The 22,975-nt window shown below is 49.3% G+C and overlaps 1 protein-coding gene across 5 annotated transcripts in view; it reads left to right on the top strand.

Moving 5' to 3' along the window:
• The first annotated feature begins 13,979 nt into the window (after nt 1–13,979).
• The window catches only part of LONRF3 (LON peptidase N-terminal domain and ring finger 3), a 42,584-nt gene continuing 33,588 nt past the window's right edge, over nt 13,980–22,975 (top strand). For 4 of the 5 annotated variants that reach the window (XM_046673347.1, XM_046673345.1, XM_046673346.1 and 1 more), the window contains exons 1-3: nt 13,980–14,965; nt 17,772–17,890; nt 21,134–21,256. In XM_046673347.1, the coding sequence (XP_046529303.1) occupies nt 14,152–14,965; nt 17,772–17,890; nt 21,134–21,256 (1,056 nt within the window). In that variant the 5' untranslated portion in view covers nt 13,980–14,151. The remainder of the gene's footprint in view (nt 14,966–17,771; nt 17,891–21,133; nt 21,257–22,975) is intronic. The other variant, XM_046673348.1, reaches the window with a different exon arrangement.

The following is a 22,975-nucleotide window of genomic DNA, read 5'->3' as shown; positions in this document are numbered from 1 at the left end:
AGGCATGTCCTAGGCCTTCACATCGACTCACCACTCACAGAGTCACCCAGCGCAACTTTCAGTCCTGCAAGCTCCTTTCCTGGTAAGCGTCCTATTCAGGTGTACCATATTTTATCTTTTTTTTTTTTTTTTTTTTTTTAGGAAGATTAGCCCTGAGCTAACTGCTGCCAATCCTCCTCTTTTTGCCGAGGAGAACTGGCCCTGAGCTAACATTCGTGCCCATCTTCCTCTACTTTATATGTGGGCTGCCTACTACAGCGTGGCTTGCCCAGCAGTGCCATGTGCACACCCGGGATCCAAACTGGAGAACCCCGGGCCGCCAGAGCAGAACGTATGCACTTAACTGCTGAGCCACCGGGCCAGCCCCCATTTTTATCTTTCATACTGTATTTTTACTGTACTTTTTCTATGTTTAGATATGATTTAGATACACAAATACTTACCATGGTGTTACAATTGCCTACAGTATTCAGCACAGTGACACACTATACAGGTTTGTAGCCTAGGAGCAATAGGTATACCATACAGCCTAGGTGTGTAGTAGGCTATACCATCTAGGTTTGTGTAAGTACACTCTATGATGTTCGCACAATGACAGCATCACCTGATGACACATTTCTCAGACTGTATCCCCGTCATTAAGCAACACAAGACTGTATCTATATACTTACAATAAACAATCCAAAAAAAAGATTAAGAAAACAATTCCACTTACAATAGTATAAAAAAAGAATAAAATACTTAGGAATAAAGTGAAGAAAAGGAATGCAAAACTTATACTCTGAAAACTACAAGACACTGTTGAAAGAAATTAATGATCTAAATAAATGTTAACACATCCCTTGCTCATGCTCATGGATGAAAGAGTTAATATTGTTAAGATGGCAATACTTCCCAAATTGATCTATGGATTTAATGCAATCTGTATAAGAATCTCAGCTGGCTCCTCTTTAGAAATTGGCAAGCTGATTCTAAAATCCATATGGAAATGCAACTGACCCAGAATAGCCAAAACAGTCTTGAAAAGGAAGAACAAAGGGGGAAGATTCACACTTCCCAATTTTAAAATTCACTACAAAGCAGTGATAATCAGGACACTGTGGTACTCGTATAAGGATAGACATATAAATCAATGGAATAAAATTGAGTCTCCAGAAATAAAACACTGTGTCTGTGGTCAACTGATTTTTGACAAGAGTGCCAAGATCATTCAATGGTGAAAGAACAGTCTTTTCGAAAAATAGTGCTGAGACAACTGGATAGCCACATGTAAAAGAATGAAGTTGGACCATGCCCCACACCATATACAAAAGTCAACTCAAAATGCATCAAAAACCTAAATATATCAGCTAAAACTGTAAGAAAACAAGGCTAAATCTTCATGACCTCAAATTTGGCAAGGGATTCTTATTTATTACACCAAAAGGATGAGCAACAAAAGAAAAAGATAAATTAGACCTCATCAAAATGAAAAACTTTGGTACTTCAAAGGACACTCAAGGAAGTGTGAAGACAACCCACAAAATGTGAGAAAATATTTACAAATCATTAATCTGATAAGGGAGTTGTAATCTACACTGTATAAAGAATTCTTACAACTTAATCATAAAAACGTAAATAACCCAATTAAAAAATGGGGCAAAGGATATGAAAAGATATTTTCCCAGGGAAGATATACAAATGGCCAATAAACACATGAAAAGTTGCTCAACATTATCAGGGAAATGCAAGTCAAAACCACAATGAGCTTCATACCATTTCATACCCATTAGGATGGCTATAATAAAAAAATCAGATAATAACAAGTATCGACGAGGATGTGAAGAAATCAGAACCCTTGTACATGGTTAGTGAGCATGTAAAATGATGCAGCCACTTTGGAAAAACGTTTGGTAGTTCCTGAAAAGTGTAAACATAGAGTTACAGTAGGATGCAGCAATTCTGTTTCAAGATATATACCCAAGAGAAAAGAGAATATATGTCCACAAAAAAACTTTACATAGCAGCATTATTCAAAATAACCAAAAGGTGGAAACAACTAAAATCTCCATCAGCTGATGAATGTATAGATAAAATGTGCTATATCCATACAATGGAACATTATTTGGCCATAAAAAGGAATGAAGTGCCTACTGATACATACTACGACATAGATGAATCTTGAAAACATTATACTGAGTGAAAGAAGCCAGTTTCAAAAGACCACATATTATATGGTTCCGTTTATTTGAGATGTCCAGAATAGGGAAATCCCCAGACAGAAGGTAGATTTGTAGTTGCTTAGGGCTGGAGGGAATGAGGAATAGATAGCTAAAGGGTATGGGATTTCTTTTCGAGGTGATGAAAATGTTTTAAAACGTGATGGTTGCACATATCTGTAAATATACTAAAAACCATTGAATTGTACACTTTAAATTGGTGAATTGTATGGTATGTGAATTATGTCTCAATAAAGCTGTTAAAAAATAAGCTGGGGCATTCATAGGGCTCATCTTATTTGTTTTCCATCTCTCTGGGGTCACTGTCTTTTGTTGTCCAATATCCAGTGTCTTGACAACTTTGCTTCATATCATCTGTCTTGTTATTTCATGCAGGAGGGTAAATACAAATCCTATTACTCCATCTTAGCCAGAAGTAGCAGTCTCCCTATTTTTTAACTGGGGAAACTGAGGCCAAAAGCAGCTAACTGGCTTGCCAAAGTTCATGCTAGTTAGTGGCAGAGTCAGGACTATAACCAAGATTTCCTGATCTCCCAAAGTTGAGACAGAATTACTTCTTGTCTGTCCAGCTTCTGGGGCAACTTGATAGCAGAAGGTCAATTAACCAGTCATAGACAAAGCAAATGTCTGTGACTTGAGGATCCCCGAAAGGTCGAGATCAGTTCTCCGCCTTCCCCTCAATCAGCAAGTATTTATTGCACACCTATGTGCAATGCCTTTTGGGAGACATTCCTGGGGACAGAGAAGCAGGTGCTACCATGTCTGGCAACAAGTGGCTCACCATCTATTTGGGAGAAAAAGCTGCACTTGAAACATCTCTATGACTCAAGCATGTTTACCTGTAATATAATGAATGACTCACTCAACTGTGCAGCCAAGAGAGTCAGGAGTGGTCATCGTGTGTGGGCTTTTCTCAGGCAAGTCTCCGAGGGGAGGGAGAACTTGGGTTTCAAAAGGTAGGCAGCATCCCCTGACTGGGTGGGGCAGGAAAGGCAGGACAGTGTCTCACAGGGTATCTGTTAAAATGCACACAAGGCCTCAGAGGGTCCTTGGCTATAAGAAAAGCCTGAGTCTTGGGGTGGAGAAAGGAAGAGGATGTTGCCCTGCCAGAGGGCAGACCTGAGGAATTTGGTGGAAGTCCTATGGTGAGGAGGATGACTAATAAGGCAGCTCCTTTGCCTACTGCAAAATCAAATGCTCCCAGGCAGTTTTTTATAGGAAAACAAGTGTCTTCCCAGGTCATGAAAAGCTGGGTTGTCCACTTGAAGTTAAAGCACAAATATTCCAGACCCTAGCCATTCATTCATTCACTGAGCATGTATCAAGCACCTACTATATGCTGGGAGTTGCACTAGGGGCTGGGGATTCACACAAGACTCGTGGCTTGCTCTAGTTCATGGTCTAGAGGGGAAGACAGTTGGACAACAATGACAGATTTCCTTAGGGAAAGGTGGTCTCTTTCCCCACCTCACTCCCTCTGTCAGTCAACAGAAGTGGCCAAGTCCTTTCCCTTTGCAGATGTGCCATCAGGGTCAGGGTGGGACAGGGAGAAGGACCGAAGGCCACAACTTGAAGAGGTTCCCAATTAATGCTGGGCAGGACAGAGAGCACCCCTGGGAAACCAATCCAAAGCTTTCCTTTACAGCCTGGCTCAAAACTCACAGCCTCCCAGAAGCCGCCTTTTCTCTATCTGCTCCCTCACCCCATCCTCCAACCCCATAGGCTCTCCTGAATTACAGTGATATGTGTGGACTTTGTCTAGCTCCCCTACAAAAGAACAGGCCTTTGAGGGGGAGCGTCCAGACCTTCTTCCAGTTTGTAACACCCCTGATGGCTTTGCACAAGGTGGGCATTTGATGAACGTCTGTTGATAGAATCACAGGAACTTTGTAATCACTATCACCATCAATGGTGCTTCTCCTCTGCCTGCCTAGGGCTTGACTGTCTCCAAAGGGCCTTCTCATCCCCTCTTCCTTTCTCTCTTTGGATCCTCTCCATGGCTCCCATGAGGTTTCTGCTCTTGTGGCTGGGTGTGATGCTTGTGGTGCTGTGATGCTGTGTATTATGAGGGATTGCACCCCCCTAGGTAAGACCCTGCCCCTGGCCTGGCCTGTTACTGGCCTCCTGGTCTGCCATGTCACAGCCAGACTGGGCTGTGGGTGCTCACTGAAGAGAAGCACCCACACAGGGTGCCATCTCCCTACAGGACTGCAAGCCCAGCGCTCCTGCTGCTCCTGGAAGCCATGGGAGGGGCTGGGGGCCATCAGGACTGCGGTCTTTCAGGACTTGACCTTGCCTCCGACATCCCAGGCTTTTGACCTGGGGCCCAGCCCCCAGGAGCGGGGTGGAATGTCAGGACTCCATCCTTCCTGTTGAGCAAGAACTGCAGCCCTGCCGGGCCTTGGTCCTGGGTGAGTTGGCACTGCCAAAGGTCCATTTTCAGTCACAGGCTCACCTAGCTTGTTGGGTTTGAAGCAAGAATAATATTGCCATATCACCCTCCACTTGTGCAGGGCTTTGCCATTCACAGAGCCACTTCTTCATCATCTCATTGATTCCTCAGGATGGGCATATTAGGTAGTGGGTTTTTCATAAACTGTAAATTTACTTTCTTCTTCATTCATTTTTCCTCTCCCTGCTGGTTTTATAACTCAGAGAATTGCACTCACCCCCCCAAAAGAGAATCTTAGCAGTACAAGTGTCTGAGAAAAAACCAAACATACCCACGCATCTTGGTTGACAGTTTAAGTATGATAACGCCGAACTCAGCAATTACAGAGCAAGGACATATTCCCTGGTGAACAGACAGTAGAGTTTCAGGGAAAATCTCAAACACCTAGGAGTGTATTATGGGGTCAGAAACCCAATTTACCAAACAGATTAATGAAAGAGTGGTCACTCACAGTTTGAAAGTATACATATTTTAGAAGAGATTCATAAAGTTAGTGAATCTGAGTGAGTATGCATTCCTTTGTTCTATTTCCCTGGGTTTCAGATAGGAGCTTTTAGAAAGAAAGTGACTTGTTCTATCCCATAGCTGGTTAGTGGTCAAGCGTAGGACTTGGGCTCATGCTTTCCCAGCCCTGGACTTTTCATTTGAGCCTTCTTGGGATGAAAGGGTTTGCTTCCAGGCTACTCATTGAACACTAAGTAGAATGGAAGGAAAAGAATGTCTTGAAGCTCAAGGGTGTGAAGCCATAGTACGTTGACAACCAATTAAAAACTCAGATAAAGTACTTCTAAAATGATTATATGCTACAGAGAAGTCGATGGGGAAACAGGACTTGAGTTCCTTAAAGGGGATTTGCACATAAGATCTAGAAACTCACCTAACAGCACATTCTAGAAGAGTGAACAGGAGATATCAAGGTGGAAAGCCAGAGTCCTGATCAGATTCTTTTCGGTTCTGGGACCTTATACAAATCATTTAACCTTCTTGAGTCTCCGTTGCTCATCTCCAGTAAAAGAACGATGCTAATACCTGAGTTATCCCCAAAGAGTCAACTGAGGTCATCCAATCAGTTCCCATATCTGCTCCATTTTATCCTAAATGTATCTTGAATCTCCTCTTCTCTCTATTCTCACTCTTATTTCTTTACTTCATCTTTCTACTTGGTCTCCCCCAGGCTGCATCGTTTTCACTCCACTCTCCACATTGCAGCCAAAGAGATCTTTCTAAAAGGCAAAGCTGGTCACATCGCGAATCTGCTTAGAACCCTTCAGTAGCTTCTTATCCTCACGATAACCAGTCCTGGTGGTCTAGTGGTTAAGATTTGGTGCTCTCACTGCCATGGCTGGGTTCGTTTCCCAGTTGGGGAACCACACCACCCATCTTTCAGTTGTCATACTGTGGTGGCTACATGTTGCTTGGATGCAGAAAGCTCTGTCACCACTGTTTCCAATACCAGCATGGTCACCCATGGTGGACAGGTTTCAGGGGAGCTTTTAGACTAAGACAGACTAGGGAGAAGGACCTGGCCACCCTTCTGAATAAATTGGCCATGAAAACCCCATGAATAGCAGCAGAGCATTGGCTGATCTGGCACCGGGATGTGAGAGGATGGCCAAAAGAACTGGGCGGGTTTACACCCTGCTATACTCAGGGTCACTTTGAGTCAGAATCGACTAGACAGCACTAACAACAAACCCTCATGATAAAATCTCAACTCCTTACCCTGGCCTGCAAGGCCTTCATGGTCTGGCATCTGCCTGCCTCTCCAAGCCCATCTCACACTGCTCCTCTCTTAAATTCTAGGCTCCAGCCATGATAAACTAGTAGCTGTTCCCCAGTGAGTAGCTTTTTTCTCTACCTAAAACAGTCATCCCCTTCCAGCACTCCAACCCTGTAATCCTTCAGAATTCTGTGTCCATATTACCCACCTGAGAAGCCCTCCCCCAGTCTGAACTGCTCCTTGTCTGTGCCCCCGACCCCTACCCCGCAGAACCCTATCCCTGTCTTCTTAGCACTCATCACTCTGATTGAAACTGCCTATTCCCTTGTTGGTTTCTCCCACTCAGTTCTGCAGGACTATGTCTTACTCATCTTTATGTTTCCAGCTGAGCCTGTTGAATGAATTATGATTGCTAGACGAGTGTTAAGTATTATGTAACATTACTGTGTTCAGGTTGGTTATTTAATCTTGTTGGCCTACTCACCCATTTGATAATAACGAATCTTACATTTCAGTTACATCATTCTGGTTCCTTCTTAAGCCCAATACTAATAAAGGCTACCACTTATTGAGCGTTTAACCTGGGCTAGGTTCTGTGGTAAGATTTTAGATGTATGATCTCATTTACTCATCATCATAGCAATCTTATAAGCTAAGTGCTATTATAAGCATCATCGCCATTTTTCAGATGGAAAAACTAAGGCAGGCTCAAAGAAACTAAGTAGCTTGCCCAACATCCAACAGCCAGATTTTGAATCCAGATACCTTGAGTTCAAGATCCAAACCCTGATTCTAACCATCTCCCAGTTCTGCTAAAGTCTTCAGATAAGGATATTATCAGCAGAGTGAAAAGCAGCCCGCAGAATGGGAGAAAATATTTGCACATCATATATCTGATAAGGGGTTCATATCCAGAATAGACAGAGAACTCTTAAAACTCAACAATAACAAAAAACCCAATTTAAAAGTGGGGAGAGGACTGAACAGACATTTCTCCAAAAGAAGATATACAGATGGCCAAGACACACATGAAAAGGTTCTCAACATCACTAATCATTAGGGAAATGCAAATCAAAACCACAATTAGATGTCACCTCACACCCATTAGGATGGCCATTATAAATAGAAAACAAGTCTTGATGAGGATGTGGAGAAACTGGAACCATTATGCATTGCTGGTAGAAATGTAAAATAGTGCAGCTGCTGTGGAAAAAAGTATGGCAGTTCCTCAAAAAAATTGAAAATAGAATGACCATATAGTCCAGCAATCCCACCCCTGGCTATATAGCCAAAAGTAGTGAAAGCAGTGTCTGGAAGAGATCTTTATATACTCATGTTTATAGCAGTATTATGTACAATAGCCAAAATGTGGAAGCAACCCAATTGTCTATTGTTGGATGAATGGATAAACTATATATGTGTATACACACACACACACACACAAGGGAATATTGTTCAGCCTTTAAAAGGAAGGAAATTCTGGCACATGCTACAGCATGGATGGACACTGAGGACATTATACTAAGTGAAATAAGCCAGTCACAAAAAGACAAATACTGTATGATTCCACTTATTTGAGGTACCTGGAGTTGTCAAATTCATAGGGACAGAAAGTAGAACGGTGGTTGCCAGTGGCTGGAGGGAGAAGGGAATGGGGAGTTGTTGTTTAATGGGTACAGAGTGTACAGAGTCTTGGTTTTGCAAGATGAAAAAAGTTCTGGAGATGGATGGTGGTAATGGTTGCATAATAATGTGAATGTACTTGATACCACTAAGCCATACACCTAAAAATGGTTCAAATGGTAAATTTTATGTTTTGTATATTCATTGCTCTCTGCCAGGCTCTCTAGAGCCTCCCCATTGGTCAGTGCCTTGAAGAGGGCAGGGCCCAGCCTCAGACCTCAGGCTCACTCTTCTCCCGGAAAGAAAATACCTCTACTCCGAAGGCAGCCAGCACATATTTTACTCACAAGTCGGCAAATGGCTGTGGATCCCTTCTGTTCCCAGGAATCACATCGGGACTAACTGCACTGTGCATTTTCCATCACTGGTAGCTAATCCAAACAGTGACGTTGGGCATTGTTATTAATAGGTGAAGGACACACAAAGAGAGAGGGGAAGTGGCTTGGGCTGAGTCACACAGCAAAGTTAGAACTCCGAGCTCCCAGCAACTAACCTCACCCTGGGCTCTGTCCCACACACCTGGCAGCTCCAGAGACTTGCTCCTTTTTGTATTCTGGGCAATGAACTCTCTGGCTAACCAAGCGGGTCTGACTTGTCTTGCAAAGAAATGAAGCAAAATCTTCCTTGGGATAGTATTTTGTGATCTTTCTGTTTCTACTGGTTGGCAGGAAACCAGAGTCTCCATACTTGCTGAATGACCTTGAACACGTCATTGAAAGTCTCTGGACCCTCATTTATCCCTTCAGTAAAATATAGACAAGAATTATTGATGCCAGCCCCCAGAGAAACTGAGGGGGAGCTAGGGAAGAAGGATGAGGGTGTACTTATCCAATCTGTTCTGCATTATCCTCTACACGGGTGAACCCCAAACCTGGCTGAGCATCCTAATTACGTGGGTAACCTTGAAAAATACAAATTCCTGGGCCTTGACCAGCCCAGCTTGCTTGGATTTCACCTCCTTTCTCCTGGCCACATGGCCCCCAGTGTGAAGGGAACCCCTTGAGTTGAGCAGCAGGCTGGTCTTGAACTTTTCTGTTTAAATCTTCTCCAACTGAGCTTAAAGGCGCCTTCTCTGCGAGATGGGAAGCATTGCAGTCTGTCTCCTTTGAGCTTTCCCTTGGACTCACTGTTCCCCCATTCTTGGCACTTCTCACATACTCCTTGTTATTTTTACTTAACTGTTTCAAATCTTCGCCTCTTGTTTCCTAGTTAGTTACTGGAGGATAAGAACTGTGTCATACCCTTCTATTATTGCCCCACAAATGCCAGCTCCGTTAGCACATAGTATATGTTCAATAAATATTTGTTGAATTGCAAATCTTGTAATTCAGAAATCTGAAATAATTTCTTATTTAGGGAGATGTTCTGTGTCCTTTGGAAGCTTTCTGATCACATGGAAAGAACTTTAAACAAAGAGACAGGAGCCCTAGCTTCCAATCCTGGCTGGATCACAAACTCCCATTGTGACCTGCAGCAAGTCACTTGTTTTCTCTTGCTCTCAATTCCCTCATTTGTGAAACCAGGGCTGATCTGTAAAGGTTCTTTTAGCTCTGGGTTTTGGCTAGAGTCGGTAGTAAGGGGCAACCTTTTTCATGTTAATGCCATTAATGTCCACGATGCCTTTGTTTTCCCTGTAAGGACTGCATAATTGATAGGTCACACCCAGTTTATAAAATGAGAGACTCAAGTAAAGAGCAAGTAAGTTCTTTGGCCAAGCTTTCATGCATAGCCTGTGTGCATGTGTGTGTGACGGGGAGGTTGTATAAGACTGTCAGCCCTGTGTGACCACTCTCTCCTCTGTGAATGACCCGGGGCACTCCAGGTATGCCATTCCAGCTGGATTTCCTCTTGTCCCTCAGCACTCTCCCAAATGTATAAAATGTCCACTGTCATGTTCAGTAAGATCTGTTCAGATACCGTCCTCTGAGGAAGAGATGAAAGACACAAGACATTAAGTGACACAGGGCACCACATGAAACAGGTGGATGCAAGGCTGCCCTGGTTAAAGGAAGCTAGAGTTGAGACCTGCCTGCTCTCTCCTCTGAGCCCCTGAGAGGTCTCTCAGAGGCCACTTGGAAAACTTGCTGTAGTCAGCTGGAAAGGAGGGGCAACTCCCCTCTTGCTGTTTCCTGGTTAACCTTAGCCACTTGGGGAGCCTAGCAAAATAAATGCAGGTTGGAAGAACCCGTCCCTCCAAAGGGAATATTTGCATCTGAAAAAGTGTTGTCTATCTCCTTTCCCTGGCCACCCCGTGGGTGGCCAAGTGGTTTCCCTCCCTTGCCTGTCAGGGATGGATGGAGAAGGCCAACTCAGGCAGCAGGTTTCAGTCCTGCAGGCATGGAATGGAGATGCTCTCATCAGGTAGCCCCTCCGGAGGCTGACCTTGGTCAGGAATGTCAATAGCTGCCAGGGTGATGCAGGGTGCGCTGGTGCAAAGGCGGCACCATCTACTCACTGTCTGGACTGCCTGTAGGATAACACCAAATGGGTTTCTATCAAATACAGGAAAACATTACCACAGTGGTTTTCTTTCCTTCTTTATTTAAATTAAATAAACATTACATTGATATACATTTGTGGACCAATCAGAAATCTCCTACTCAAAACTTTCTCCCCTCTGCTCTAACTGGAGCTCCCTAGAAGGAGGGGAGAGGAGAACTTTTTTTTTAAAGATTGGCGCCTGAGCTAACAACTGTTGCCAATCTTCTTCTTCTTCGTCTTCTTCTTCTTCTCTCCAAAGCCCCCCAGTACATAGTTGTATATTCTAGTTGTGAGTGCCTCTGGTTGTGCTATGTGGGACGCCACCTCAGCATCGTCTGATGAGCGGTGCCATGTCTGTGCCGAGGATCTGAACCAGTGAAACCCCGGGCCACTGAAGCAGAGCACACGAACTTAACCACTCAGCTATGGGGCCGGCCCCTACTATTTCTTAACAAACACATTTTAAACATCATCTACGGCCTTTGTATTATGGTAATGTTTTCCTGTATTCAGTAGAAACCCATTTGGTGTTATCCTACAGTCAGTCCAGACAGTGAGTAGATGGTGCCGCCTTTGCACCAGCCCACCTTGCCTTGATGGCCCTGGCAGCTATTGACATTCCTGACCAAGGTCAGCCTCCGGAGGGGCTACCTGATGAGAGCATCTCCATCCCATGCCTGCAGGACTGAAACCTGCTGCCTGAGTTGGCCTTCTCCATCCATCCCTGACAGGCAAGGGAGGGAAACCAACCCAGGAAATGCTTACTTGTCAAAGTGGTCCAGGGAGCAAGGCACATCCAAGATCTGCATCTGGAAGACAATTTTGGGTAAACGACATTTATTTTTAAAACTTGTCAAGGGAATAAGACTTTTGAATTAAGAGGTTTTTAAATCATTATCCATCTCCTGGTCCTTTCATATAAATCTCTTTCCCTGCCCCACAGACCGGTGCCAGAAGGGGCAGGCAGATAATTAATGCTGGGGATCCTGCTGTAGACCGAATGTGTACCCTCAAAACTCATGTGTTGGAACCTAATCCCCAATGTGATGGTATTAGGAGGTGGGGCCTTCAGAAGGTGCTTAGGTCACGAGGGCTCCCTCATTAATGGGATTAGTCCCCTTATAAGAAAAGACCCTGGAGAGCTCCCTTCCCTTTTCTGCCTTGTGAGGGTATAGCAAAAAGGCAGCCATCTATGAACCAGATACTGAATCTGCCAGGACTTTAACCTTGGACTTCCCAACCTCTAGAAATAAATTTCCCTGTGAGAAATAAAACTCTGTTGTTTATAAGCCACCCACTCTATGGCATTTTGTTATAGTAGCCTGAAGCGACTAAGACAGACCCCATTCAATAGCAGGGGAAACTGAAGGGTGAAAGGAGCACCCTTTAGACAGCAAGTCAGCAGGAGCCCCAGTTTCTGTCCAACTGCCTGGCATAACCACCTCCTCCACTGCTTGGCCAGTCCCCTGACTTCTCTATCTTCAAAATCTGGCTCAGGCCTGACCCTGAAGAAGAGGACAGCTGTGCAGCTACCCCTGCCCTCCACTGCTACTGCTGACCTTACCTCCTTGTCCAAGCCAACACCCACAGCATCTGGACTAGCCCTTTGTACTTAAGTAGTTGAGTGGGTATCATGAAATCTGGTCTTAGGATAGAAACCACTCAAGGTTAGGGCTGGAGGGAACCTTGGAGATCAGGAGAAACTAAGACCTGGCCGGAGCACTTGCCCAGGGTCTCACAGCAAGTCATGACAAAAGCAGGGCTGCAAGCCAAGTTTTCCTATGTGTGCCTTCTGCCTTCCTGGCTACAGTCTCAGTTCCTGTTTCTTTTCCTGCTCTCTTTCCCCTATCTGACCCTCTTCCCCTGTTCTGCCTCACCAGAGGGAGGCTGTAGGGATCACTGCCCAGTACCTATTTTCTGGGACCCTTGTGTTGACTCAAGGGGGCAATTAACGACCTAAAGAGACACAGAGCCAGAGTGGAACCTGTGGTCCCCAGATCTGAAACATGACTTGATCCCAACTAAGATCATCCCTGACATTTGTCCAGAAGCCAAAACGACGGCTCCCAGAGTTTAGGTCACTTGCCCAAGGTCACTCAGTTAAGAAGTGGCCACAGCCGGAGCCAACTCTAGGTCATCAGGCCCCTGGGGGGGCGCTGTGCCCCGGCACTGCTCCAGACATTGCCCCGAGTCCGCAGATTCTGGAGGCCGAGCTAGAGGCAAGCCCAGACCCTGCCTGCCCACTCGGAGCATGGTGACGGTGGGGGAAGTACGTTATTCCCTTAGGTTTCTAAGCCTGTCTGCTGCTTTTTTGCGCAGGTGGCTGCCGTCTGAAGTGTTGGGTTGGGAGGGAGACAGAATGTGGGCGGTTTACACTGGCCATCTGGGAATAAGCGGGGCACCTTCGAGTCCCCCTAGTCATTGTGAGCCAAGCACCGTGCGCTAGTGCGCAGCCCAACCCCTCCCGCGCAGCCCCCCACTGTGACGCGCCAACGATCTAAGAACTCAGCGCTCTGGAGCGGGGAACCTGGAGTAGCTCGGCCCCTGGAGTGCGCCAGGATTCACGGACTTTGTCCGGAGTAGCGCTCGCGATCCCCGTCTTCCACCTCCGGTTCTCCCACGCCCCCAGACTACCTAGTGACCCCAGCTGGCCGAGTTCTCGCGGCCGCGCCCATCCGGCTGGTGGCTCCCAGGACCGAGTGCGTCTCCAGCGGGGCGCCCGCCGCCCGCCCCAGCGCAGGTTCCAGAGTTGGGGGAGAGAGAGGAGAGGAAGCGCGGCACGGAGGCCGTCTCCCCCGGGCCCCAGCCGGCGAGCGCATCTTCTCGGCGCGTCCCTCACCGCTTAGCGAGCGCCGCCCAACTTCTGCGCCCGCGGGTCCCGCTGCTCCGAGTCGCTCCCAGCACAGAAGACCAAGCGCTCTCGGATAACAGCGCTTATGATCTTTGAGGGACTCCCCGGGCAAGGTGGTCAGGGACCCGGAGGGTGAGGATCCGGGGCAGGGCTTCCAGAGCGAGCCGTAGGCGTCCCCAAAGACCTGGAGGACAGCGCGCCTCGAGGTGCCGGCCTCTCCAGTGACGAGTTGGGGGAAGGAGCCGCTGGCGAGCGGCTGGCAGAGGCGACCTGTTTGCTGGTGGGTTTGGAGGTGGGATGGGGTAGACTTTGGAGACGGAGAAGCCTGAGAGAAGACTTTGGGGTTTTTTTCCCTCTCCCTCTTCTGGAGAGGAACCACATTGCGAGGGGGAAATAAGGCAGAGTGTAAACACAAACAACCTCAAAAAGAAGCCAAGAAATGCGAAGCCAAAAGAAGCAAGCGCAACACTGTTACAAAACTGTCTGGTTTTGTAACAATTTCCCCGCTGCCGGCCAATGAGCGGCGTGGCGGCGCGTCACGTGGTGCCGTTTTATATAACACTTTGCTGAGACAAGACAGTTATTAGGCGGCGCGGGGTGGCCGGCATGGAGCTGGCGGTGGCGCGGCAGGGACCGGTGCGTGGCAGTGCGGCGGCCGTGGTAGCCCCTATTCCCTCCAGCCGCCGCTCCTTGCTCCGGGTCCCCAGCCCCTAGACGCCTTTTCTCCGCGCGTGTCCCTCTCCCTATGGATTCATTTCAGGCTGGACAGATGCTGAGCTTGCCCGCCGAGCTCGGCAGCAACTTAGAGCTGGCGGAGCCGGCGGCATCAGCGGCCCGCGTAGACACGGGCCCCCACCCGGAGGCGGCTACAGAAGGCCCCGCACTTCTACCGACTCAGGAGCCAGAGCAAGGGCAGCCTCCGAGGGCCTCGACGCCGGAGTGCAAAGTCCTGCTCACACAGGCCGACGCCCTGGCGTCTGGGGGGCGCCTCCGGGAAGCCCTCGAGGTGTATAGACAACTCTCGGAGCGGCAGCAGCTGGTGGCCGAGCAGCTGGAGCAGCTGGTGCGCTGCCTGGCCGAGAACGTCCCGCAAGGCGAGGCGCGGGCGCCGGCGCCCCCGGACGGGAGCAACGCGGCGAGCTGCGCGGTGGCGGCTGAAGAGGCAGGAGCGGCAACTGCCGCCGAGGCCACCGAGGTGTGGGATGGCTTCAAGTGCCGGAAGTGCCATGGCTTTCTCTCAGACCCCGTATCCTTGTCGTGTGGCCACACATTTTGTAAACTGTGCTTGGAACGCGGGCGGGCAGCCGACCGGCGCTGTGCGCTGTGCGGGGTCAAGCTCTCCGCGTTGATGGTGGCCACCGGGCGGGCGCGCGGGGCCAGGCGGGCTGGGCAGCAGGCGCCGCCGCCGCTGCGGGTCAACGTGGTGCTTAGCGGCCTCCTTGGCAAGTTGTTCCCGGGCCCTGCACGGGCGTCGCAACTCCGGCACGAGGGCAACCGGCTGTACCGCGAGCGCCAGGTGGAGGCGGCGCTGCTGAAGTACAACGAGGCGGTCAGGCTAGGTGAGCCCACCGCGCTGCCGGCCGGGGCGGCGGGGGATGGACCGGGCGGGGAGCCGGGGATGCACCAGGGCAGAGGAGGGCACGGGGGACCGTGGGATGGACCGTGGCCGGAGTGAGGGAGGAGGATTTCTGGAGTTCAGTCTGACTTTGCCTGTCTCTACAGCTTTCTCTCGCTTTCTCTGTGTCTCTTTCTGTCTGTTGTTCTTTGTCTTTTTCTGTGTCTCCTGTTTGCTTCTGCGTTTCTGAGTCTCTGTTTGTCTTTGTGTCACTCTGTTTCTCTGTCTTTCGTTTTCTCTGCCTCTTCACATCCTTGTCACCGTGTCTTGCTCAGTGTCACCGTCTCAGTTTCTCTGTCTCTCCTTCTCTCTCTCCCTCGGCGCGCCTGGGCCCTTCTTACACCTGCCCGCACCTTCCCTGCCAGGAGAGGAACTTCGCACCCTTCCCACGCTCGCGCCCGGTCCTCCCGCTCTTGCCAGCCCGAGATGTTCGGTCGGCGCCTGCATCCTCCACTCTCGCCCTGCCCGGGGCCGCTGTTGCGGCTGGGAGTTGTCCCTTCCGGGGCCGCGGCTCCCGGCGGGGTGGGTCCGGCGAGGAATTAGGTCAGGAGAGCACTGGTTGCATAAGGGCCGCGAGCGGCCCGGGCCGGGCGGCCCCTCCTCCGCGCGGGCGGGCGGGCGGGATTGTGTAACGGCTGAGGCTGAGGTAACCGAAGTGGGCCACGCTCGCCTCGGAAACCATCCCGCGAGCGGGTGCGGGGGGGGGGGGGGGGGGGGGCCCCCCCCGCCCGCCGGCCCCCCCGGGGGGGGGGGGGGGGGGGGGGGGGGGGGGAGGGCTCGCGCCCCGCTGCCCTGTGACTCATTGTCACCGCTTCCTATCACACGATCCTCAGCTGAAACCGATGCCGCCCCGCCCCGCCCCGCCTGCAGCCTGCGCCCTTGCCTGGAACCCCCACCCCGCGAGCCCAGCGGGTGGCCGGGTCAGGCATCTGCCCGGGGATCCCCGGGGTGTGTGGGCTGGCTACGGAGGGGGCACGCCTCTGTTCCACTTTCCCGTGCTGCCGGAGGAGGGATGGGTGGGCTTTGCGGCTTCAAGGGCAACGTGGGCAGCCCCACGCCTGCGGCCGGACTAGGGCGCCCGAGTTCCCTCAGGGAGCGGCTCCCTCCGACTCCCCACGTCTGGACCCAAGACGTGGCCGCCGAGCCGCGGGCCAGCACTGCCCAGCTCGGGCCGGCAGCCAGGAGCCCGGGCGGCGGGGCGCCGTGTCTGGGGAAGCGTGCTGAGGCGGCGGCGGCGGGGCTGGGATGACAGGGCTCTGGGATCTGAGGGGGCCTTGAGCCCGACTCGGATGGGGGGAGGAGGGGGTAGGCTGCAGTCTCCATGTGTTGAATCCCCACCCGAGTTTGCAACAGGTAATGGGGGAGGGGGAGGGACGAGGGCCGACTGGGCGAGATTGGCACCTGAGGGCGAGGGGGACTCCCCCACCCCACACGCACATCCTGTGTCTAGGCAAGGCACACTGTGAGCTGCCGCCGGGCTGGCGCGTGCTGCAGAAAAGAAGGGACAGAGAAGACTGTAAACTCTTTGCTAATGTCTTAAGAGCAAGTAGTGGGCACCCAAGCAAGCCATGGGCACACTGCTGGGAAAAAACGGACAAAGCCTGTTCCCGCAGGGGAAGCTGGAGCCCAGTCCCTGGGGAAGAGCAGGGCAATATGAGGGAGACAGATGGAGGCCACTCAAGCCCAGCTCTCCAAGGGAGGTTCCATCCCTTCCAGCCATCCCCCAGGGGCCAGGAAAGCCCTTTCCCCCTCCTCCTCCCCCTTTGTTGCTGCCACCACTTTTCCCTGGGGGTTCTTCCTTTGTTAATGCCCTCAGAGCAGTCAAAGTGAAAATGTCAAGACCACTTCACCCTTTTAAGAGCAAGGGGGCCTCCCCAACAGAGAGTGTCTTTATACTGGAAGACGCCCAGTGTCTCCTCTCTATTATTCTGAGTACTGTACACCCTTCAGAAAAGGGAACATGTCCCCACCTCAGCTTCAAAGATTCAAAGTCTGACCAGTTAGCAGTGAGTCTGACCAGCCAGCTGTGTGACTTTAAGCAGATGCCTTGCCCTCTCTGGGCTTGATTTTCCTCATCTGAAGAATGGTTTGGTTGAGCTAGATGATCTCTAAAGGCCTGGCCAGCCCTGGCATTTAGTAACTCAAAGTGTTGGTGAGAGCCAACCTCACTTTATTCCCAGAAGCTTTGTTCAGGTTGACTCAGGTTTGCCCATCTGTAATTAGAGGATGGAGCTTTGCAAATGCATTCCCAGCTTCTTCAGAGAAACTTCATAGGTGTTGGACTTTGTAGACAGAGATGTTGCTAATGTCCCCAGAAACCTAATTTGGACTTGTCTTCCTGGTGGTCAGAATGCGGGTAGTAGCTGGCCACCTCCCTCTCCCAGCTCCCTGGCCTGTTTCTTTGTGGGTGATATGCCACACTCAGAAACCAGGCTGCCAGTTGCTAGCCATGCACAGCCATGGAGTAAGGTGCCAAAGGTTTCCTCTGTGTCAAAGTCACTAGTGCCCCACTGACACTGCAGCCCTCTAGGGAACAGCTTGAGAGAGGAGCAAAAATTACGTCTTTACAGTTGAGGAAGCTCAGACCCAGAGGGCAATATTAGGGCTGGAAATTGAGCCTAACCCTTTGGATCCCTAGGAGAAAAGTCCTTGATAACTTGCCATTTGCTTAAGATCCATCCTCATGCAGGACTTATCACGTGGTTGTGCTGAGGGCCATTAATGAGGTTGTTTTTTTCTCATTTTGGCAGCTCCAAATGACCACTTGCTTTATAGCAACCGGTCTCAAATTTACTTCACCTTGGAGTCTCATGAGGATGCACTGCACGATGCGGAAATAGCATGTAAGCTCCGCCCAATGGGTTTTAAGGTGAGTGTGAAATGGGAGGGATGAGAAGGAGCAGTACTGTCGCCAGGAATTGGCAGGAAGGGCTGCCTTCCTGGGGGTAGGGGCGCTAGAGCTCAAGTGGAGCAGGGAGCAGGCTTTGCAAAGGAGCGGGGGTCCCTTGACAAAGGGTGACTCAAGAGTCTGCAAGGGAACTGGATTCTTCCCCAAGCTGATCTTCAACTGATGACCTGCAGAGCAGCCTGGGCATTGTGACTCTCCAGGACGTGGACTTGGGAGCCAGACTGCCTGAGTTTATGTCCCAGCTCTGCTACTTTTATTAGCTTTGTGGTCTTGGGCAAATTACTTAATCTCCCTGTACCTCATCTCCTCATCTATAAAATGCAGATATTCAACGCACCCACTTAACAGGGTTTGTTGTGAGGATTACCTGAGCTAATACGTGTAAGATGCTTAGAGCAATGCCTGGCACATAGCATTATATAAATGTTTGCTATCATCATCATCATCATTATTTCCCAGGGACAGTAGAAAGAGGATGGTGAGAGAAGTATTGCTGGTTGGTTGTGCCATTTTGAGTCCTTAATATGGTCAGTCAGCCTGCTGGTATCTCCACACATCTAGGTCACATGGAGGGGCAGGGAAAAAGACAGGCTAGGCATCTCTCAAGATGCCAGGATGCAAAGTGTCACTTTCTCCATCTCTGCCTGGTTCAGGCCTGGCCCTCAGCCACATGTCAATATTTTGTTTAGAAGATTAGATTTGAGCCTGGGCTCTGCTACTTGCCAGCTAAGTGACCGTGGGGAAGTTGCTTCACTCTCTGGATTCCAGTGTCCTTGTTTGCAAAACGAAGCTATTGCTATTTGCCCTGATCACTTCACAGGGGTGCAGTGAGGGTCACAGGTGAGCATGGCCAAGAGGCCATTCCGTGAGCTATAATGCTTGCTGCATCTTGGTGTAGTGCTCTCTCAACACAACACTAGGATGCCTTCCTCAGAAACCCAACTTATCCAAGTCCAGGTCCACGATCCCCTATCTGAATCCCGTGGGGCCAGATGTGTTCAGAATCCAGAGTGTTTCCAATTTCAGAAAGACTGTAAGGTGATACCCTCAGTGAGCTCTGGACAGCATCCCATCATCAAACACACTAATATTTCTGCAGCATATTACATGAAAATTCACACTAAGTGAGGTAAAGACTATATAACACACTTTATATCATTTTAGGTCAGGTTTTGCCACCTAATGATTGTTGATGTCAAGCTTACGAAAATGTTGGATTATCAGACTTTTTTGGATCTGGGAACTTCAGATAAAGCATTGTGGACCTGCATACCGGGTCATTAATGTCAGAGTGAATCTCATATGTTCCTTGAAGAGGTTTTCATGGGTGAGGATGGATTAGTATGTTCTCTTTCCCAAGGAACACATTTACAGTTTACTAAAACTCACCAGTGTCTTAACCCAGAGGAGCTTCCAGTGGGAGCAGTTCAACCCTTGTAGTTGTGCAGGTCACGGGCTACCTGGGGATAAGAGGACTCCTCTTGCAACTTTCTCTGCTCCCCCCCTAAACCTAAGGCCTAAGGGTGGAGGCCTCAATAGTGCGGTAAGAAGCAGGGCTGAGTTAGCAGTGGACCCTTTTGGATGAAATGGAGAAAGTGACTTCCTCAGTGAAGGAAGAGTTGGTGGAAGTATTAAACAAGAGTTTCATTTCCGTAAAGTCCTGGGGTAAGCAGAGAGGCAGTGAAGAGAGAACTCTGTTGTCTTGGGGGTTGAGAGAAGACTTGAACTGATGAAAATGCTTCAAAACCACCTCATACCCCGATTTGCATATTTCCCATCATTTCTCTGTGAAATGCCTCTATGGGAGGGGTTAGCTTTGTGCAGCCCTATTCCCACCATCCAGCCAGGGCTTAGTGGTAATCAAAATGTCCTACAGGTGGCACAGCTCTCAGTGGGGTGAGCTGGCTGCCCTGAGCAGGTAGAGTATATGGGCTGCTAGTTGGTATGATTGGTGGGATCCCAGAGGCCTCTCCAGTCTCCCAGCGCTTATTCCCTCTCACCGCTCTGAAATGTCATGCAAACCTTTCTCCAAAGGGCCCCTGCTGAACACTTGTGGGAAAAGCATCAAGCTGTCAGCATCCACATATTAGCCGAGATTAGGCTCCAGGAGGAGAGTAGGGGGCACAGGGAGAGGTTTGGAACTGGCACCACTACTCAAGAACGCAGATCCCGGCCAGCCCTTGTAGCCAGGCCAGAGCCCAAGAGCACCCTGGCCTGTAGAGGCATGTTAGAAGGGGAGGCAGGGGAGTGCCCAGCAGCCGCAGCCTGGATCATTTCCTTCACTAAGTTAGACTCAGGATCAACCTTTGAGGCCAGGGAGTGGGGAGCAGGTCCGTGAAGGGCAGCATAGATGACTCAAGAAGAATGCCCTCCAAAGCAAGTTACAAGACCAAGGCCCAGAGAGAGGGCAGCTCTCTTCCTACTCTTATTCTTCTTCCCTCTTCCCCAGGATGCTCCTCAGCTACCCCTAGAGTTTCTCTCCCGGGCCAGTTGGGCTTGGACCCTGAGAAGCCCTAAAACTTCTTTATACCTTTTAAAGATGTGATGAAGGAACAGAAGTGAGCTGAGCGCACTGCTTAGCTCAGCCCCTGGTTAGTCCTGTGAAGGGAAGTCTGCTTTGTGGGGAAGAGCTTTCTGGGGGTCCTAGACCACAGTTCTAGTTCCAGCTCTGCCACTAGCTGTCTTTGAGGGCTTGGAGAGGTTGTGTCCCTTCCCTTGGGCCTCTTCTGAAAACTTATCAGTAAGCACAGGTGGTTGTAATGTGGGCTAGGTCTCTGCTTGACAGACTAGTTAATAGGAAGGCATATCTGGGTGGGTCCTGAAAGCTGGTTAGTATGTGTTCAAATAGGTGTTCTTGCTACGTTTGCTGAGACCTCCATTACAATGGTGGGGCAGAGGGGAGGTTGCATGCACAGTCGTTAAGCATTTGGACTTCGGTATCAGTCAGTCCTAGGCTCAAACCCTGATTCCACAGTTTACCAGCTGTGCTATTTTGGGCAAGCCACTCCTCTGGATCTCAGTCTTGTCTTTTTTAAAGTGAGTTTCAGAACAATTGTCTACATTATAGGGCTGTAGAGAAGATAATCCTTTTAAAACACTTCCCACAATAGTGAATACCCATGGAGTATTTAGTTAGTGTTATTAATAATAGCAGCACCAATAAGGTGAATGAGAGTGGGATTGACTGCTCCTGTTTTCTTCCAGGCACACTTCAGAAAAGCACAGGCCTTGGCCACCCTAGGCAAGGTGGAAGAAGCGCTAAGGGAGTTTCTATATTGTGTATCCCTCGATGGAAAGAACAAAAAAGCAAGATCCGAAGCCCAAAGGGTGAGTTGAGACGAGATCAGGTCCAGCTGCCCAATGGGCTCCCCCTTCTCTGTCTTCTCCAAGGAGGAGAGTGAGGGAACTGCCCTTCCTGGCATTTGGGGTCCTGCGTGGGTGGCTCCCTGGATAAAGGGAACAGGAGGGAGACACAAGCGTCAATTGATTGCCCCAAAACCCCATCCTCTTGGCATGTACAATCAGATTGTGCAGTTCTTGCACTTTTGTACAAGCCTGTGAGGAATGTTCTTGCTTATTTGATTCAGGGTCTGTGTTGTCAGTGGGATAAAAAATGAAAGCAAAATAAAACCAAATAAGTTAACATGGGGACAGAGGCTCAGTGAGGGAGTCTGGCTGTTGCTGAGAGGTCAGGGTGTGGGGCTGCCTGAGGCTGTCGAACTTTTCTTTGGCTGAGTCACAGCTTCACCAGCCACACAGGGCAGCCAGCTCCTCAGAAAGGGTGTTCGTCCCTGTCTCCCCTGCCATATGCAGAACTCCAACCTTCAGCTCCTTTGCTAGAATTAAAACATGGACACTGCCTCAAAAATGTAAGTCAGGGACCATTACAATATAATCCAAACAGTCATTCCAACTCTTGAGCTCCAGGAGAATGTGGTTGTTATTTTTTAAAAATTTGCGTGAACTCCTGAGAGCATTAGTGAAGGCTAAAGCATCCTTACTTTGTGGATTTTGTTGCTTACTGTTCTGCAATATGCTCTCCTGACGTCTGGCTAAGTGGCCTGGAAGTGGGATGCTGACGGTCAGTGGTGGCCTCTGCTCTCCTTGTGCCCCAGGCACTATTCAGCACCACAGCCCGTGTGCTTCTGTCCCAGTGTGGTTTGGCAGAGCAGCGGATGAAGAAAGGGAGCAGGAGACAGGACTGGTTTCTGAAGACTTTGAAAGGAATCTTTAGCAAAATCAATGAACTAGGGAAGCTGAACTCTGGAGGGTGTGCCTCTCACAGAAGATTTCTTTTCAGGGAAGTTGCTTTGACATGCTTTGGGAATATGGACAAGGTGTTCTTGAAAGGAGCACTGGTGGCAGAGAATTGCTCCAAGCTGTGGACCCTTCCCCAACTCTTAAGTGTAGACCATGTGTGAATATTAATAATAAAAATAGCTGAATAGCTGACATTTGGGCTGGCCCCATGGCCTAGTGTTTGGGTTCAGCACACTCCGCTTCAGTGGCCCGGGTTCGCGGGTTCAGTTCCCAGGTGCGAACCTATACCACTCATCAGCCATGCTGTGGCGGCAAACCACATAGAAAATAGAGGAAGACTGGTACAGATGTTAGCTCAGGGCTAATCTTCCTTAAGCAAAAAAGAGGGAGATTGGCAACAGATGATAGCTCAAGGCTAATCTTCCTCAGCAAAATAAATAAATAAATAAATAAATAAATAAATAAAATAATAGCTGACATTTATAGAGTATTTCCTATGCACCAGGCACTGTGCTAGGGCTTTCCGTGGAAGATATAATTTAATCTCCACAACATCCCTATGAGGGAAGGTACTATTATTCATCCCCATGTTACAGATGAGGAAGCTGAGGATTGGTGACTTTCCCAAGGTCACGGAGCTAGTGATTGGTGGAAGAGTGTACAAAGCCAACTCCATCTGCTTCTAGAGTCTGCCTTCTTAGCCACTCCACCATCTTGCTGTCTCAGGAGGATATGCCAGGAGTCTCAGCATGCACTGCGACTAGCCAGTTCTGGGGTGGATGGACA

This window comes from Equus quagga, chromosome 10 (genome assembly GCF_021613505.1).
Source record: "Equus quagga isolate Etosha38 chromosome 10, UCLA_HA_Equagga_1.0, whole genome shotgun sequence".
Taxonomy (NCBI): Eukaryota; Metazoa; Chordata; class Mammalia; order Perissodactyla; family Equidae; genus Equus; species Equus quagga.
Note: the sequence above shows the minus strand (reverse complement) of the source record. Positions and strands in the feature narration are given on the sequence as shown.